At 39.0% G+C, this 19905-nt stretch overlaps 1 protein-coding gene across 1 annotated transcript in view; it reads left to right on the forward strand.

The window, feature by feature from the left end:
• Positions 1–16184: 16184 nt before the first annotated feature.
• SPAG6 (sperm associated antigen 6) overlaps positions 16185–19905 on the forward strand; it is a 182593-nt gene continuing 178872 nt past the window's right edge. The window contains exon 1 of the mRNA XM_088454203.1: positions 16185–16533. Within this exon, the coding sequence (XP_088310329.1) occupies positions 16509–16533 (25 nt within the window). The 5' untranslated portion in view covers positions 16185–16508. The remainder of the gene's footprint in view (positions 16534–19905) is intronic.

Raw genomic sequence — 19905 nt, forward strand, 5'->3', positions numbered from 1 at the left:
CAAGAACATGCCATGAATCTTCGGTCACCCCTCTGCCCCTCCCCCCCCCTTTTTTTTTTTTAACCCTGTTTGCCATTCCTCAACCTACTTTACACTTTTATCTTTTTATGAATAATGTTTAATGTTTGTACTGAAAAAAAAAAGTGGCTAATCATTTCATTGTCTTCAGTCTGCAAAAGAAGCACAAATCTATTGCTTTGTCTTGCTTATAGTCATTAAATCATTACTTTGCATATAACTTGACTGTTCTTTTTTTTGTTTTTTCTTCTTTTGTTTGTATACTTTTTCATGTCTTATACCGAAGACCATACATGCCTGTATTCTTCTGCTGAATGCGAGGTGTTTGTTGCATTGTAGACACTAGTAATGCTATACATGTTATTGTAACAATTTATATATAGCAACTGATTGTTAAACAACAGGTAGTCTTGGCAAAATTGGTTTTATGGTTGTGACGCTGGCCCAGCACCACAGTAGAAGCTGTGAAAGTACAGGTCTCACGGATAAGAGGTTTATACGTGAAATCGGTAATCGATGTTTCCATTTATGTGCCAAAATGTAGAGTAAAGTAGACTTGCGTGCCTTATCGACTCGGCAACAAATCCCTGGGGCTTTCTATTTGTGGCTACACTGACAGGCCTTGTAATGTCATTTTACAGTCATGTTCTATAACAATACTGGTGTTCATTGTTTATCATTTCCTAACTGCTTTGAAACGGATTCTGTTTTATCATTTCTGTATTTCAACTGTTGATAAACTTTGTATTGGATGTCATGATGTACTTGCCTGTGATTTTACAACATGGATGGGCATGGGGGGAGAGCACATGGTTCTGTTACTGACAGTACACTACTTGATGCGGAATTGTACTGAAGAAATCGAGGAGACCGGAGGAAGCACCTTATTAGGAAACAATATGAGTGCAATAAATCACACTAGACCTAATCAAAGTCAACATATGTTTAGAAGAGCACGTCATTGAAGAAAACGGAGCACTGTTTTTTTTTTTTTTTTTTTTTTTTTAATAAAGTTGTTCTATGGTCTTTTCAACATTAATTTTTCCAAAGAAAAAGTGTGGGTTCTGCTGCTAGAAAGCAAAAGTTTGGTCGAACAATGTAGAGAGTACGCATTGCAACAATGTTACTTAAACTAGAGATAGGAAGTTAGTAGTTAAAAGTTTAGACAACTGGTAAAGTATACTGTATACCAGCCATTGGTATGGACAATGAGACTATCACAATTCAACTGGGACAAATTAAGAACAAGCTTTGGATCCTTTCCCTATAGAAAAGTAGTAACCAACATCGCAGCCTCTGATTATCGTCCATCAGTTTGTGCATTACACAGGGTTTTGTCTTCCCTGGACTGTACAAAAACAAAGTAGAAAATATATTTGTTGTGTTGTTGTAAATGGACGGCTTGATAAATGGGCTCTTGGAATAATATCTGATATAGGGATTTACATAGAGAGAACTATATATGTATTGCTCTTAATCATTGTCTAAGCATATTCGAAATACAGCCCAAGGTGATATGTGCCATAGGATTCAGTATCATTCCAAAATGCCCCCATTTGACCTCTGGATCAGTGTGTGACTAGTCTATCCCATTAATTGATTTGAGGACCAATGAATGTTCCTGTGTGTGTGTGTGTGTGTATATATATATATATATATATATATATATTTACGTGCGTGGTTTCAACAAGCAAATAAATACGTGTCCAAATATTCGTAGTGATCACCTTACTTTGAATAATGTTCTCATGTGTAGCTAAATCCATGTAAGCTTGAACGTTTCGGGTGCTGTGAAATATGACCTAGGGGGCTGATGCTGAAGATCTGTGTGGACGTGAGAAGTTGAAAACACATAATGGGATAAATACACTGCTTTACTCCTAAATGGAGCTGATCTCTGCTGCTCACCCTTGCATCGTGCATCGCCGGGGGGGTGGGAATGGGAATGTCCGTTCTCATTTAAAGGGTCCTGTCTCTCCGACATCCCTAGAAATGTTTACAGCAAGAAGTGCTTCCTGTTTCCGCTGCTAATACTAAGCACTTGGTCGTATACCTTGTGTACTAGAAGCGGATTTCCTCCCCTTTATTAAGAGCTGCTTGCGAGCAAGTCTCTCCCTCTCTCCAATGTATTATTCAATGCTAGCAGACAGCGTCTAGAGGCTTTCTTCTTGCAGCAGCAATTATTCAAATGAACGACTTGTCAGTCTGCTCTGACTGATTGCATCTTATTGAAGATTGTAGGCACGCTTTATTTACTATTTGCTTTTTGTATCCAGAGCATTTAGCTTCCTTCTAGACGCAGCGATGTGCTGGAGACTGAGCACGGCACAGAAATGTGGTGCATTGTGTGAGACAGCAGGGGCTTGCTGCATATCCTAATTTCCGTCCATTGCAGCCTCTGTTTTCATGATCCATTGAGAATTAATAGGACAACAATGTTCGTAGACAAGACCATCTTGCTGGTGTTTTATCCCCTCTCCCCAACATGCAAGCATACGTGTTGTCATTGCGACTCCCTCCCATTGTCATCTAGGCTGCGTCAAATCATGACCATGTATTAATGTATACCTCGAGATCACCTGTCACCTATTCGCTCACATTATTGCACTAGATTATAGGGCGTCTGGATCAAATCTGGCATGAATTGCATTTTTTGGGGGGGAGGGTGGGGGTGGGAATCATCATTGCTCATTGTTATCATTTGCAAAGCATCAGGCAACGACCCTGCTCTTTGGTCCCCATCATTGGCCGGGAGTAAACCAGTGGCAGCGCAACATCTCCATTTATTTGGATTGCAAATCCGCAAACACACACAGGACCGCGGAGCTGTCTCTCACTTTGCAGCACAAAAGCTTTTTTTTTTTTTTTTTGTATGTGTGCAGGTTGTGTGTCTGCAGCAGCCATCTTGCGCCTGCGCACCGAGCGCCTTGTGTTGCTGCGACTTCCTATTCTGGCTGTAGTCCCGCCAAGCGAAATGCTTTCCATACATCGATTGCGAGTCGGGGAGAAGCAGGCACAGGAGATCCGCCGGATCGGCAGCTCCCACTCATGCCCCGTACGAACAAAAGGCACCAAATTTGTGTCCTGCAACTGCAGCCAGTCCCCCTGCGTCCCAGGCGTGCCCAATGCTAGTCACAGCCATCACTAATATTATACACATCAGGAGAAGTACTATACCCTACAGACCTACACAGCCATCCTTTATCCAGCGAATGGCTAACAATGTAATGCTGTCAATTAATATGGTAAAAAAAGAAAGAAAAAAACAATCAAACAAAAAATACATAACTAAGCACCAGTCAAACAAAGAAAACGTGTAAGGAATTTGTCAGGGATTTTTACTCCAAAGAGCTTTGAATACATGCTTGCTAATAAATATGTACATACAATAGTATATAGGAATCGTGTGTGTCTGTGCATACTGTACAGGGTATAACAGGGATCTGAGATTGTCTATGAACACAGCTCAGACTGTTCTCATGTGTTTGTTAAGCCACATATCTCATATATGCTACACAGGTCATACACATTGAAAAAAGCTACTGTCTGAAAGTCGTAACTTTGTAATTCGGATCAATATTGCTTCTCTTTTATGAACACTTTACACAAGTGAAGTCACACGGCACATAACACCTTAGTAGACAGTTATGTAACCATTACTAACACATTTACTCCCAATAATTGAACTCATAGTGTTACCAGTGTACTGTAGCAACAAAATTGCCACTGTATCAATGCTATTACTACTGTATATGTCACATGCTAGAGGACGACTGGGTGAGAACACATGGTGGGCTTATACACACACACACACATATATATATATATATATATATATATATATAATATATTCACATGGACACTTTCTAGCTCCTAGCCTTACAAGCATATATATCAAAACTTGATGTGAGATATATATCACCAACCAATCAGCTCCAAACTATAATATCTTAAAAACAGCTTGCAAAATGTAAGTTAGAAGCTGATTGGTTGGTGATATATATCTCATAATTTAATCTCACGTCAAGCTTTGATACATATGCAGAATATAAAATTCAAGCACTGACATAATAAATAATACAAACTATTTTGAGCTCTGCTTTGCCCTCAGCAGAATGCCCAGTAATGATGGGAAGGCGTTACAATAGCAAAACAAAAAGGGGTAAATTTACTAAAGTGAGAGTTTTTAGAAGTGAGTTTTAAAAGTGATGTTGCCTATAGCACCCAATCAGATTCTAGCTATTATCTTCTAGAAGGTGCTAGTTAAATGTTAAGTAGAATCTGATTGGTTGCTATGGGCAACATCACTTTTAAAACTCACTTCTAAAAACTCTCACTTTAGTAAATTTACCCCATAGTGTAGATCCTATACTTTATGAATATGTAAAGCACCCTAGATTGCAATGTATCTCTACTGCAAAGTGCAACCACTCTTATAGTATCCAGTGATGTTAGATACTCAATATAAAAAATACAATGGTTCATACTCAGGTACTGTACTCAAGAACAGCAAATATGGCATTTTTCCATGCTTACAGCAAAATAAGAAGCAGCACATATCTTAATACTTAGTAGTGGTGTAGTGTGTGTACTTTCTTTTACTGACATTTACTTACAATTCTATTGGAAACATTGTACCCAACTGTGGCCTAAACCAACTATAAGGGTTTTCTACTAACAAAATTGCCTGTCTTGTGAAACTGACCTCTTGCTGATATTTGATCGATTTGTACAATGCCTGAACACAGACACCAAAAGAACATCATCAAATAAGAGACATTATTCCTAGTAGGCAAAAATGCCTTATTTTGGACCATTACAGATATTAGTTTAATAAAGTCTTTTGTATCAAATTATTCTGATTGTGTGCATCCATACATTTTATTTTAATAATGAAAAATCAAACAAACAAAAAACATGCATACACAAAAGAACTTGTTAAATAATTAGTTTTTTTTTAATTAAGCACAGTTTTATAAATATTATTTTTTAAAAGTTGTAAGTAATCAGCCAGATGAATAGTGTCCGGTTAGAAAGGGCACACTGGTCTGGCAATGCTTTCTACTTTGTTTTGACTGATTGGTTAAATACATGTCAAAGCTACATACCGACGTTTCGGCAAGTCTAGGATTATTCATTTTAATCTCCATCTACTAGTAATGAAGGTTACTCATAGTTCATATATTTTGATTGTACATATATGGGAGATAGTGATACTCCAAGAAGACATTTGACTATTAGCTCCAAAGCCCGAGAACAGATTATACAAACGTGTTAGTTGCTTATATGTAAAATATAGTACCCTGAATTCTATGCTCAACTTTATTTTCGAATAAATGATATTTTGCCCTAGTAAAATACTACAATAAACTAAATAAGTTAAAATCTGAATATTCCAAATCTGCAATATGATAGCAAATCTCTGGTCATTTCATTTCGACTAATGTCTTAACAGATAATCATGTCCCAATAATGTACATACCAAAGAGTGCAATTGTTTTCTCTAGTCTTAGGTCAGTTTATGAAGTTAAAATAAAGTAACAATATGCAACATGATCAGTTCTGCATAAATAATCTAGCCACTATTTTGCAGAGTTACCCATGAGGAAAGCTATATTTCTGTTAGCTCACACAGGTAATGACAGAGACAAGGGATTATACTATATAGCCGGTGTATGGGAGTGCACGGGCAGGAAGGAGCGTTATTAGCGGTTAGATGGTGACCCGATCACAATAACATGATGTTTGCAAATAATTATAAAATTATCGTATGTGTTTAAGCAATGCTTGCTATCCCGTGTCCCGTCATTGCCCTTAGTTCACCCCCCCCCCCCCCAAGTTCTGATACTCCCTCTCTGTCTTCTTCCATTTCTCAGTGTACCCTGTATTCTGCAACCATGCCCACCTCCTCCATAACCTTCAGCATAGCAACGCTGCCACATCATGTGCTGCTCCTGCCGTACCCTCTGTCAATGACTTATTTCCCTGCCCGTAGCTCAGCTCAGCGAGCAGTCCCTTCCCCCTCCTTCCTCCGCTCTGCTGCAATTCATAGCTCTATGGCCTTTGAGAGCAGAGCCTACACACCCGGCCCTGCTCCCAGGCGCTGGTGGCTCACATGGGCCCCAGGGGGCAGATAGAGTTTCACTTTTGCAAAAGTCCTACTGCTGGCGGTGCCAGCCTGGCATGGGATGAGGAGGTTGTCAGCGATGGGATGTGACAGCCGAGCAGAGCAATGCAGAGCTGCGCACTGCGCTCTGCTTCATGTTGTTTCCATGCATGAGAAAATTACCCCACCCCCTATTTCCGTGGCAGCTGCCAGCAGGCTCCCTCTGCCCAGTGCAGTACGCCCTGCGAGGTGCTGCCTAGCTGATTCGTTGCCAATAGCAACAATGCTGAACTGTGGTGGTGCCAACTCTAAAGCCCCTCCGGGTGACTAGTAGAAAGGGGGGGGGCTGAAGTGTGTGTGTTTGTCCACGTACCAACTTCTATCACTTCCCAGCAGGCACACATGTAGGTGTACATATACCTACACTTGTGTACGGATAATTATATGGATGCAGTCATTAGCTGTGTCCGACACCTTCCGATTAATGTATCAAATTCAAGTTATACAGCTAGATCACAGGATATTTGGACAGCATCACAACATATACACCTGCCTGTCCGCAGGAGGTAACAGCACACACTGGCACTTTCTCTGGCAGGAGCAGCTGAGACAAGCCAGGGTACTAATACCTTGTACTGTGACTTCTCAGATTGCTACTTTATATCAGATCCGATGCAGTCGTGGACATGTGTGCAGGGGTGGTGAAACTATTCACATTAATCGATGCTCACTATACTCCGTCTCTGTGATGTAAAACTTTTCCATATGTTACATACAGAAATAAAATTGCCCCCAGCAGAGCCACGTTTTCTTAGTTGTTACAAATGTACCATAACCTCAGCACGGCCAGTTATATAGGGAATAGAACTCATGAAATAATACTGTACTAGTCAATAATTGTAAACTAAAGTGTGACATGCAGATCCACGGGGATATGGAATATGTAACAGTGAGCTGGTGCAGAACGCATGTCGCCATGGTTACTGTGAGTTTAGTTTATGATAAATACACGTTAATGTATAAATCCCATTCCACATTTCTTGACCTGATCGTCACAGGGTTATGTAGTGATTGTTCTTATCATATGACCGGGGTTTGGTGCATACTCCCTATAGAAACCTAACTAAGCAAACATGTATGATTTTTGGCACGTTTCTACACAACTTATTCTTATATTCGTCTTCAGAACAACTTAGCACATAAATGTATTTTTACTATGGTGATTACAAATATTCAAAATAGGTATTTATGTTCAGTATATAATTTTTTGTTTGTAGAGAGCGCCAACATGGCATAACCACAGCACCAGTCTTTACCTATAGGTCTGTAAGATGATTTTATTGTCATTTATTTCCATAAATGAGACGTTTCCTTAAGAAAAGGAAACCCCCAAAAGACGTGTTCTTATTGAATTTGTCCCCTTTTAACCCAAACAAATCGACCTCATATTAAACAGTACTGGGACAACGTCAGATATCATGAATTATCCCAGTCTTTTTGCATAGTAATAGTATTGTAGGTATAAAGGTTACGGGCTGCATTTGAAGTAATCATTCTTATTTTTTGCACAGGCATCTATTATAGGCTTACAGAGTGCAGTGTAACTATCGGCTGCATGCTGGGAATTAGCATAAAACATTGTAGATGCGTGCATTGTGTTTAGGGCCTATACAAACACCACAAATTACAAATGAGCATGGGAATACTTCACTTGACTCACGGCTAAAGTTGCATTATTGTTGTGGGCCTAGATAGTGAAATGTTGTACGTTGGACACACAATATTAGCATGACTTACACTATATACGCTTATTCTACTGAGAAAATATATATATATTTATTTTCAACTTAAAATCCTAAAAAATTGTTTCAATCATCTTATTTTAATGTGTAGTAAAATCCTTTAAATTACAGTGTGCCTTTACGCTAATGTCTACCCACCTCCTCAAATATGTATTACAATCTTGCAGCTTTTAGGTTATGTTTTAAGCATAGCAAATATCAGTGAGAGCTGTGGCTTCAATCAACTGACAGAGAAGCAGAAGACTGGAACTAAGGACACTTTGGTGACATAAAAGCATTATTCGACTGCAGGCCAACAGAAACAAACCAACAAACAACACAACATACATTTAACATGTGTTAACATAGTGGGCCTTTTCTATAGTCCTCGCTACAGGTGGGATAATACTGTATTGGTGGGTACCATTATCAAACATGGCTTGTACACCAGAGTCATATCTTATGAGGTCAACACATCAAAATATTGTTATTAACAAGTTCTCATCAACTGAATATTACCCAAAGCAAGAAAATAATAAAGACGAAAAAATAAATAAATAAAATAAAGGTCTTCAACAGGGGTTCCCAAGCTACAGTAACAGTGCAGGATAGCCATACTTGAGCACAGATGTCTTCACTTTACCGCGGTTATTTTGAATTAACCATCTGTGCTCAAGCATGGATATCACTAAAACCTGGACTGTGCCTTGAGGACCGAGGCTGGGAAACACTGGTCTTGAAGTAAAGACAGAAAGCTGTGGTTATCATCCAGTACAATGCCACCTGTGATTCTATTAAACTTCCAAAGCTTTTCAGTTAAGAATCCATACAGAATGTATTATCTGATGTCATGCTACCTAGCAATGCGCCTCCTTATTCCATTCAGGATCATATGTTCTTAGTAAAATGAAATGCATGTGATGTGATATTGGGACTGCGGCTGTATGTATGTAACGTAACTGTTACTTCTACACATTGTCAATGCCTAAGGAAAGAGAAACATTGGAGGAAACTGATGATCCTGGAATGATTGGACACCACAGAGGCAATATAAAGGTCAAAACTCCAAAATCGTTTTACGCAGACGTAGATGATAAGAAATAAGCACATCTGCACGAGGAGAAGCGTTGTGAGAGTTTCTATTCAGCAGCACCTATCATATGGATTTGCGTACAAGTCCATCAATCAGGAGGCAAATCTCTTGTAAACCCCTTGGTTTAAACGGCATTGAAGTACAATGTTGGATCTGTTCTGAGCTATCAGCTGAAAAATACATTTTCAACTATTGCACAGCGCGGTCTCATCAATGTTGCCATTAAACTCATCAGTAGCACAAAGATATCATGGGGTCAATTTAATAAGCATTGTTAGGAGATAAAGAGAACGGTGATAAGGTACCAGCCAATCAGCTCCTAACTGCCATTTTCACAGGCTATGTTTGAAAAATGGCAATTGATTGGCTGGTACCTTATCACCGTATCTCCTAACAAAGCTTAGTATATAGAGCCCTAAAGGCTCTTCTCTTTCGTCTGGGGGGGAGAGAGGGGGGGGAGAGAGAGAGAGAGAGAGAGAGAGAGAGAGAGAGAGAGAGAGAGAGAGAGAGAGAGAGATTGTATGTTTGTAATGTTAATAGCGCACTGCATGCAAATCCCTGTGCTGTTAAATAGCACCCAATGCGCATTTTGCATAATGCGATTCCCCACAGAGCTCTAGTGAAGAGAGATTTGCAAAGATCCTTTTTTTTATTACAGTCTCTGGCAGAGAATAATCTGTTTAAAACAGACAATCTTGAATGTGAACTTGGTGGTGAGTATGTGGAGCGCTGGAAACTGTACAGAGTGGGAGAGCACCGAGCTCCCAACCCGGCTCCAGCAGCCGTGCACCTAGAAGTGGGTGAGGGGATTACTAAAGTCAGATGAGTCAGAACAGATATCTTCCAGCTGGGAGCTTCTTCCCTTATGTAAAGTGTAATCGCTTCTGTGCAGAGGCAAGGAAAGGGTTAAGCTGACGCCGATCCTCCCCGGTGCCGTGGAAGAGCCCTCTGTAAACCTTTGTTCTGCCTGTCTCTTTCGCCGTGTACCGTGTACATTCTGCAGTAATTCCTATATAGTAACAAAAGGACAGGACAAGTCCATATACACACAACACATCATTTGGCTGCAAGACTACTATATAATGCACTGTGTGTGGTGCCTATAAACGAATATTTCCTGTTTTTATGAGCACGGTAGCACCTATATATATATAATCATTCACTGGACTGGCACTCAGCGCAAGTAACAGCAGCTTTACCGGGTGCCTCCACAGAGTAACGGAGACTTCTATCAGGTGCGGCACTCACGGACAATACTTCCAGACACTGATAGTGAGGGTAAGTTATGTAGGAAGCGTTATGGAATGTATAACTTGCCCTCACTATCAGTGCCTGGAAGTATTGTCCGTGAGTGCCGCACCTGTTTGAAGTCTATATATATATATATATATAGATATATCTATATATATATATAGATAGATAGATAGATATATATATACTAATACACAGTTATATACACATATATGATACTAGGCGTCAGACCTTCGGGTTGCTCTGCATAGTAGAAAAGAAAAGGTTTAACGGGAACATACATAGGTGACATTTGTCATCCAATCCGGTCATATTGCTCATTTTAACTGCAAATGACAGCATTTATGGGGGTAATAATGAAAGATTGGAGAGAGATGAAATTGTGAAAGATAAAATACCAACCAATCGGCTCCTAAATGCCATGGTACAGGCTGTGTTTGAAAAATGACAAGTTAGGAGCAGATCGGTTGGTACTTTATTTTTCACAGCTGCCTCTCTTTCCAAGCTTTCATGAATGCCCACCTAAATCTCACTTTCAACATCTTGTCCGTCGTGAACATGTATTTTTTTTTATTTCGTATTTTTTAAAATTATTATTTGTATATATATATATCTCGCAAGAGCAGCCTTCTCCAGGGTATGGGGAGTAAATAGTTAATGTCTCATTTCCAGAGCCGATACTGTGGTCAGCATGATGTAACATAAAATGCAGGCCTTGCCCAAATATCTGCCGACCGTCTTGCAAGCCCTTATATACCCCCTTCTCCCGTTCCTGTACTGTTGGCCCTCGTGTGCCCCCTGTTGTCCCCCTCCCGTTGCCTGTACGAGTCCTCCTGCTGCGCTGGATAGAAGGAGCTGTACGTAATCTCCTCACCCTCCCCTCTCCCCTTGCCTGCTGCCTGGCTTCTCTTCCCAGCTAGGGCTACAGCAGGAAGCCGCTGCCCGGTAACGTTCTATCGATCTCAGCTCACCACGTAATGCAAGGGAGGCTTTATCCATGTTTAGTGGGCTTCCTCGGTTTATCCACTAATACACCAAGCTTACTTGTTATTGTGCAGTGTGTGAATAGACATAACGAGATCGATTAACCCACTTGCTGCCACGGCTATAGTACAGCATTAGCTCCGCAAAGCACTTACATCCACTATAAACGTAACGACTTGGGGAGAACTTTAGGGCGCAGACTGTAGTGTGTAAAAGTACAATGCACTCCCTAGCTAGCCGTCTTCTGCCCAAGGACATAATTATGTATAATAATTACAATAATGATGTATTAGAGCTCCAGTAGAGCTATATATGCTGTTTTAGCTAAATAGGAATATTATGCACACGTTACATACACAGAGCCCCATGCCAGTCTTTTATGGGTAATCCGAATGTGTAGCAACATGTTACTTTAATCATCCCAGTCTATTTCGTTCGGTCAGTGGCAATGGCAGAAAGTGCTGGGTACATAGATGACCTTGACAATTGCTATACTAACAAATGATGATAATGTTGGGAATCTGGTGTACATTGGGGATGTTTCCCTTCCTGTACAATGTATATACATCTGTTAGATTTCCATCTGAAACACTAAACTGTCTTTTATTTATATTGCTAATAGACACAACAGTTCACACCAGTGAGCAGAGGGAAAAATTGGAGAATGAACACGATAATGTACAGAAGAAATACATGCTGGAAAGGAATGTATGCAGCACAAGATGTAACATATTGGAATGTAGCAGCATAGATACACCAGGTGCATCAGAAATACATCTGAGACTAGATTCTGAGACATCATCCTCCAACATCAATGATCAATCTGCAGATATTACAAGTTTTCTAGGTTCTACATCATCCCCCTATTCAGTAATCTGTTGGTTCTCACCTAAGTGCCCTGTGTATCTTGTATATAATCATTTAAAGGATGTCTTTATTGTACACTTTAGAGAACAGGGCCTACTATACTCATTTTGTTTAGTAAATGTTAATTAGGTTATATCTCACGCTCTTTAGTGTAAAGTGACATTTGATTTAATAATAAATCATTTTCAATTCTTAACTTTATGGTTTCTGTGCAGTAGTCAGAATGACATTGGCCTTATGTGAACTCTATTTGTGACAATTTAGCACAAGGTGCGGTGCTGTAGCATTAACAATATGGCCTAAAAATACTATATCAAATAATTTGATAGAATTCTTTTATTAATTATGGTTTTATAACATGTAGAAAATCCATCAGTGTTACCATGACACAAGGCACCACATTTATACTATTTTAATCTGAGGTGTTGCACAGCTTGTTTATGGAAATGAGTGCTTAATTTCATTAATGGCCAAGGATCTAATCATTTTCTTATTTTTACAGACTCCGTAACATAACCAGAACCCATATTTTTTTTCAATGTGTTCCACAAAACAGCCTATTGTCTGTGTGTACAGAAAAGAAAAATGAAATGAGAATGGCAATCAGTAGGCGAATTGCTTTTGCAATGTCATATATTTCCATTGCCTCTCATTTACCCACAAGATTTTATTTATTTATTATTATATTGGGAGAGCTTTCTCACAGAGAAAGTAATTACATAAATGTGTTTTGTTTGTAACATTTTAATGCAGACATTTAGATAAAGAGTACAGTAACAGTTGTATATGTCTTACTTTTGAATTAGAATACTTGATTCATAAGTTCAGATAAAGATAGTTACTTGTGTCCAGTAATTGTTTGTTTAATTAATAACTTACATTATCACGACCAACTTATATTTTCACAAATATGTTCTTTTTCAGCATGATCAATTTTAATTTCTATACAGGTTTCTTGTAATATTTATTAGCAACATATTTTAATCTGGTGTATGCATAAAAGTCCAGCTCTTTGTACATGATATAATAATACATGGACAGGCCACTGAATGCAGATAACAATAGGATACACAAACACAATAGATGTGAAGAGTATTTGTTATCATGAAAACAATTTAGCACAAGCACTATATCACAAATTATGTAAAGAACATGCAAACAGTCTGAGCAAAACCAAACCTATCAGACCAAAATATCAATTGAAAAGTTTTTTTGCACTTTTTATTTTGTTTGACTGCTTGTCTAATTTCTGAAAAGTAAATACATTTTATATAATTATATAAACAAATCAACTACAGTATACATACTGTACAAAAAAACCACTAATTTTCACTGACAACAAAATAACAAAATAAATAATTTAAAGGAAAGTAGATAGAATGTCACTAGCATTGAGCTTTGTGTATTCGTTCCAGAAAACAAACATGTAGGCCTTACCAGTGTTTTGAAGCCTTTTTGCTGTTATCACATACGCTTCAGTTTCTGCGATGCACTGATATTAAAATATTGCAACAAAAAAGACTAGTCACGAGTAATTATGAGTTTAATTGAAAACCAACACAAACTAAATATAATGTGTATCTCTTTTAAAAGTGTATTTTATTCAAATTCCATTTCTCATTCTTAAAATATTTAATCTGTTATATAATTTTTATTCCATTTTTGTGTGGCACATCTGATTGGCATCATGACAAAAAGAATGAGTCCTAATACAAATGTTGGGAATAGCTTGCTTAGGGCAATGGCTAAGAACCATGACCCATTTCTATGTATTGAAAAATATAAGTTCATTTGGAAATCTAGTCAAATCTCAGCTGTTTTAAAATGTAACAACTAAACTGTATTTCTACGTTTTCACAAAGTGTTATTCATCCTAAATACTTGTGACCATACAACTGTGTAATTACCAATGTATTATTTTTTGTACTGTGTTAAATTCTGCATCTTCTTAAAATACTGACTAAAAACAAGGATTCATAAGGTTTCACAAGTCAGTTTATTTTATTAGCATAATTTGTGTGCAGAAGACTAAATCAACTAAAGAAAGAAAATAAGATTCAGTGTACCTCATTTTAAAAGTGATTAAGTTGCCTGAAGAAAATGGGGCCCTGTTGTTTAAAATATAAAACCACTGAGTTTATGCCACAAGGAGTCATTATACTAATATTCTTTTGAATCTGGGTACATTAGCATGAAAATCATTGTACAATCTCTATTTTCATGTCATTGCTTCTACAAACGACACAAAAATATTATTTTTTAGCACTGTGAGAAAACGCTAATTAAATATCAGGTAAAGCCTACGACTGTGACAGACAAATGTGTGTAATTATTGTGTTATTATATTCATTCGGGTGTGTAATTATATTAATTTTTCTACACACATCATTATCTATCTATCTATCTATCTATCTATCTATCTATCTATCTATCTATCTATCTATCTATCTATCCTTTTGCAATACATCAGCGTATCTTAATGGACTGGGGAAAACCTAAAATCTGGACTTCTTCTAGTCTACAAATACTGCAGTTAAGAGTGATTGTTATATTATGGATTATTACAATGGGGATGAAGACTGAAAACATCAAAATAAACAGTAGTAGTAATTTTTATTGAGTGCAAATGGTATTTTACAAAGTTAAATTCAGATCACGGTGAGAGCACCATATATTATTTTATGATGTGGTTTTAAAAATATGTAAAGTATTTTATACAGAGATTTAATAGTTGCTCGTAATTATGTGATTAGGAGCAAAACAATCTAGTAGCACAAAACAAACCCAAACATGATAGATTTTAAATAATAATCCTGTCAGGATAGTTTAGGCCTATAACGTCTATTTATCTAACTGTACCAGTGTTCCTTTATGTTATGTCTCACAGTAAATATTTCCATTTTAGATTTCTATTTGCTGATCATCATTTCTGAAATAATGGGCTGCTGGCTATGGATGCCTTTAACTGTTTCTGCAGAAAGCAAATACTGCTGTAGGAAACAGGCGTCTCCATGGGCAGAAACATAGGTGCTTTGTAACATTTGTTGTTGTATTTAGGAATATAGGTGACACATTACAGGTGTGGCAGTTTTTATGGGAGCTGGTGGCTGGACAGCAATTATCATAGTGTTGCTGTTTATTCGGATGTGGGCGTGTGGTAGAGCCCATGGTGGTAAATAGCACTGTGACTACTGCTAGTTATTTTATGGAGAGTTTGCAAAACTTTGAGCTGCACAGTCCATGTGACTTTTATATTATTGTGTAGGCTTGGAAAGTATTTAAATAGAAGTCACCTTTAACTTATCAGTGAGATATATACATACATAATGTAATAGGATATATAATAGTCTGTGTGTGTGTATATATATATATATATATATATATACACACACACATATGTGCTCTCTATGTATTTAATATACATACGGACACACACATATACAGATAGTATCTATATATATATTTTTCTCTATCATTCCATTTGTATGTATATATATATATCTACAAATGTTTCATCAAAGAAAGTATTTCATATAATGCATGAGTCCAAGGGGTAAATTTACTAAGATGGGAGTTCTATTTAAGTGTTGTTGCCCATAGCAACCAATCAGATTCTACTTCTCATTTATCTAGCACCTTCTAGAAGATACCTTGAATCTAATTGGTTGCTATGGGCAACATCACCTCTTAAATAGAACTCCCATCTTAGTAAATTTACCCCTAATAAATGTGCTTCGTTCCTATGAGCTTTTACGGTAATAATTCCTGTCAGAAGTTGGTGCTAAATCGCTTTACAATAGTTCTGCGTGTATAACAGACGCGCGATGTAATACACGCAGACCCAGCTGAGTGCTTATTAATGTGAGCGCCATTTGGGATCTGTACATTTTATTTGACATTCATCGCTTGGCGACGTTATCGCACATGGTGGCGTCGAGGGGAGAGAGAGGGAGAGAAAGAGACGCAGCAGCAGCCGCCGCCACATTCCCGCCGTCAGGGAAACGCGCTTTTTTTTTTTTCTCTTTGGAACCACGTGACGAGCCCGACACCGCGACCTCACTGTCCAACGTTCCACACAAGCACCCGCCGTTGCCAAGGCAACCGACACGCAGCCCTTCCCTTCTGGCCTCGGGGCTTTGGAACGGCCCACTCGACGCTCAGCTCAGGGAAGGGGGGAGACGATGGTTTGAACCGCGGGTGACGTCACGGAGGGGGGCCGGCGCTACACGTGTCGTCTTCTCTCCTTCTAGCAACCCCTCCGAAAGCCCGTACACTTCGGAGCGTCCGCTTCCGCTGTGGTCTCCATGGAGACGGATACACTGTGTTAGCCCTGGAGACCGACTCAACTCCACAGCTCCAGACACACCGAAGCTGCTGACACTCACGCCCCCCTATACCTGCTACAGCCATGAGCCAGAGGCAGGTCCTGCAAGGTAAGGCTCCTCAGTACACAGTTTATTCGCAGCAAACCTCTGTGTTTATAATGTAATATTGTAGCCAAACTAATAATGTCAGGGTCTGATCCTTCAATGCTTCCTGTTACCAGTGCTGTAACCTATAGCAACCAGTAAGGTGTTAGCTTTCTTTTTTTTGAATGATGCTGGGGAATCATACCAAGCATTTGGTTGGTTAACATAGTTATTGCTTAGACAACTAGGTGGCACAGTGGTTAACATTGCTGCCTCTGCAGCATCAGGGTCAGGAGTTTGATTACAACCAGGGCCTTATTTTCGGGGAGTTTGTATGTTCTCTCCAGCTTGGATTTCTTCTCGGTGTTTCGCTTTCCTTCTACACTCCAAAACATACTGTGGTAAGTTAATTGATTGTGGAGAATTGTTTCTTCAGAGTCAATCCTGCTAATTTTGGAATTATCTCTTCATTTATTTATCCCCCCCCCCCCTCCCCTACTGATATAAAGCTCATTATTGGTTGTGTCTTAACTGTTATTAATGAAAGCCCAGATGTCCTCTTCTATTAAGTGTCGCTTTTGTACATTGTAATGTTTTTATTTATTTTTTATTCCATTTGTTGTTTGTTCCTTTTAAATGCCATTTTCCTAGTAAGTTGTGCTTGGACGGTGCAAAAGGCATTCTATGGAATGTATGGGCTGATGCCTGAAAGGATTTGTCTTAAACTGGGTGTTTTGCTTGTGGAAGAAGGGTCTGTACTCATAAACTAAAGCAGGAACGCCCCTTAAATGTACAATCTCTTATTCTGCAGCAAGAAATTTCTATGTTGCATGTAGATGCAACCATGCACGGTGCAATCCTATATGTAGGTACTCTGTATCACCTGCTTACCTCATCAATAGGGTCAAACATTTGCACTCTACAGTCAAAGCAATCTGTTCTTTCTTTCTTTGTTTATTTATTTTAAAAGAACATTTGGAAATTATAATGTAAGAAAATAAACAGCTGCCGTATGTATAACATGTAAAGGATCTTGTGTAGACCTACTCCGTAGTGCTGCTAGTGACAGGAAGTGACCATGGTAACCAAACCTAACTACTGTGTGTGACTCAAGCCTAATAGCAGCAGCTGATAGTTGGCCATTCTGCAAGTGGAGTGTAAAGATGCCTGCACACTTGGCGATGTGCTCACGATCCGACATTGTGTTCGATTTCCCCTTGAACTCTCCCCGGCAGTCGTGGGCACAGATTTGGTGTTAAAAACTGTCCAATATGACAAACGATCTATCGTGCATCGTGACTGAGATTGTCAGATCTGCCCTACAGCACGGCAGATCTGAAGATGCGATGTACGACCTTCGGGGACGCGCATCGGCAACGTGATCTCAAGTGGACACTCACGATTTGGGCATATTTGACACGATTTGACGTCACGATGCTTCAGAATTGGTCAAATCGTGTAAAATATCGCTAATGGGGCACATCCACTAGACGATCTACTCCCTGTCCAATCTCTAAACTATTTTCCCTTGATTTTTTCCCTTGAAATTTTATCTTTCAGTCTGAACGATTTGCAAACTATCTTTAATAGATAAAGTGAAATTGACCTGCACGTTCAGTTGACCGACGAGACGATCAAACGACCAGCGGGAGCGCGCATCGTTGATCGTTAATGACCAAACACTGCACGATTTATAAACTGTTTTTAAACGATTGAACGATAACGATGTCGTTATCGTTCAATCGCCTGCTAAAATCGTGTAGTGGATGCCCCCCTTTATGGTGCATACACACTAGACGTGCTGAGCGATATCGCCTAGTGTGTCCTCAGCAGGGTGTGCCCAATGTCGTTCATGACATTGAGCACACCCGCTGAACGATATAATTAACGATATCGTTCAGCGCCGGGCTCTCTCTCCCATTCCATAACATGCAGTAACCTGACGACATTGTCAGGTTGGCCTGCTAGTTAACCCGATGAACGATGATGACGAACGACCCGCGGGAACGCGCGTCGTCGTTATTGTTCATCGTTTTTGTGTTAAAAATGGACGATAAAGTGGACGACTGAACGACAACGATATTGTTATTGTTCAGTCGTCCACTTTAATCGCCCAGTGTGTACGCACCATTAGTGTGTAGGCACCGTAAGAGCAGAAATGGCAAAGTGCACACTTTTTATTTTTTTTTATTTTTTTATAAATGGTCTTTACAGTGTTCATTGCTGGATTCTCATAAACACTATAGAACTGCTAGTGTGAGACAAGTCTGGTACATCCGTGTAAGCACAATGTGCCCACTTGTGAGGGATTCTTTTGTGGTGAATCATGCACACACCAATGAGACTGCCATCAGAAATTATGGGGCACAGTACAGATATAACAGGCAAATTCAATGTCATTTAATTGATCTGCTGGGTATTTTAACATACCAGTAAGACCTTGATGCTGAAATAAAAGAGTTCCCAACATATTGTAGAAGCAAAATAAATCCTGGAAATCTTTTCCAAAAATATCCCATACCAACATTTTTAAATGGCTTGTTAATACAGTGACTGCCATACGTTACAGAGAACTTGATACCGACAGCAGTACCATACAGTGAGCATTACAAAGAGCATACTAGGGACTGCCATACCATACAGAGAGCATCACAGTGACTATACCATACAAAGAGAAATACTGTAACCACCATACATTAGAGGGATCATAATTAGTACAGCCATACCATACAAAGTGCACTATAGAGAACATAAGTACTTCCATACTATGTGTATATATATTGATCATAACAGTGACTGACATACAATACATATAGCATTCCTGCGCCCCCAGTACATTACAGAGAAAATCAAAGTAACCGACACACATTAGAGAGATCATCCCAATGACAGCCACAAAATATTATGCCCTCATCATTAATTAACCCCTTTCCCAAAATCACTAACTCCTTCAACACTAATAATACAGGGCTAACATTTTTTAGACCCTTAATTTATTATCTCAAACCCATTATTATACTTTATTTATATTTAAATAACTCCCACATCAGTTAACAATATATATATATTCGTTAACCACCTAAATTACCTCCCTAATGGGGTGGTGTATGAAAACAACAGTGGAGGTGTTGACCATAGCAACCAATCATATTCTATCTTTTCTAGAATGTACTAGATAAATGATTTGATTGGTAGCTATGGGCAACACGTCCACTTATTAAACTGAATCCCATTATAGGCAGTAAACCCTTCACCATCATATTAAAAACAATCATTCTGTCTAACCCCCTTCCCTTAATTAAATCCCTGTCTCTCTCCAGCCCCACTTACTCGTTGACTGATCTTTCTCTCCAGCCATTTTGTGCTGGTCCTGCTGTGGCATGTGAGGGGTAGGAG

This window comes from Taudactylus pleione, unplaced genomic scaffold, assembly GCF_031769625.1.
Source record: "Taudactylus pleione unplaced genomic scaffold, aTauple2 ptg000610l, whole genome shotgun sequence".
Lineage (NCBI taxonomy): Eukaryota > Metazoa > Chordata > Amphibia > Anura > Myobatrachidae > Taudactylus > Taudactylus pleione.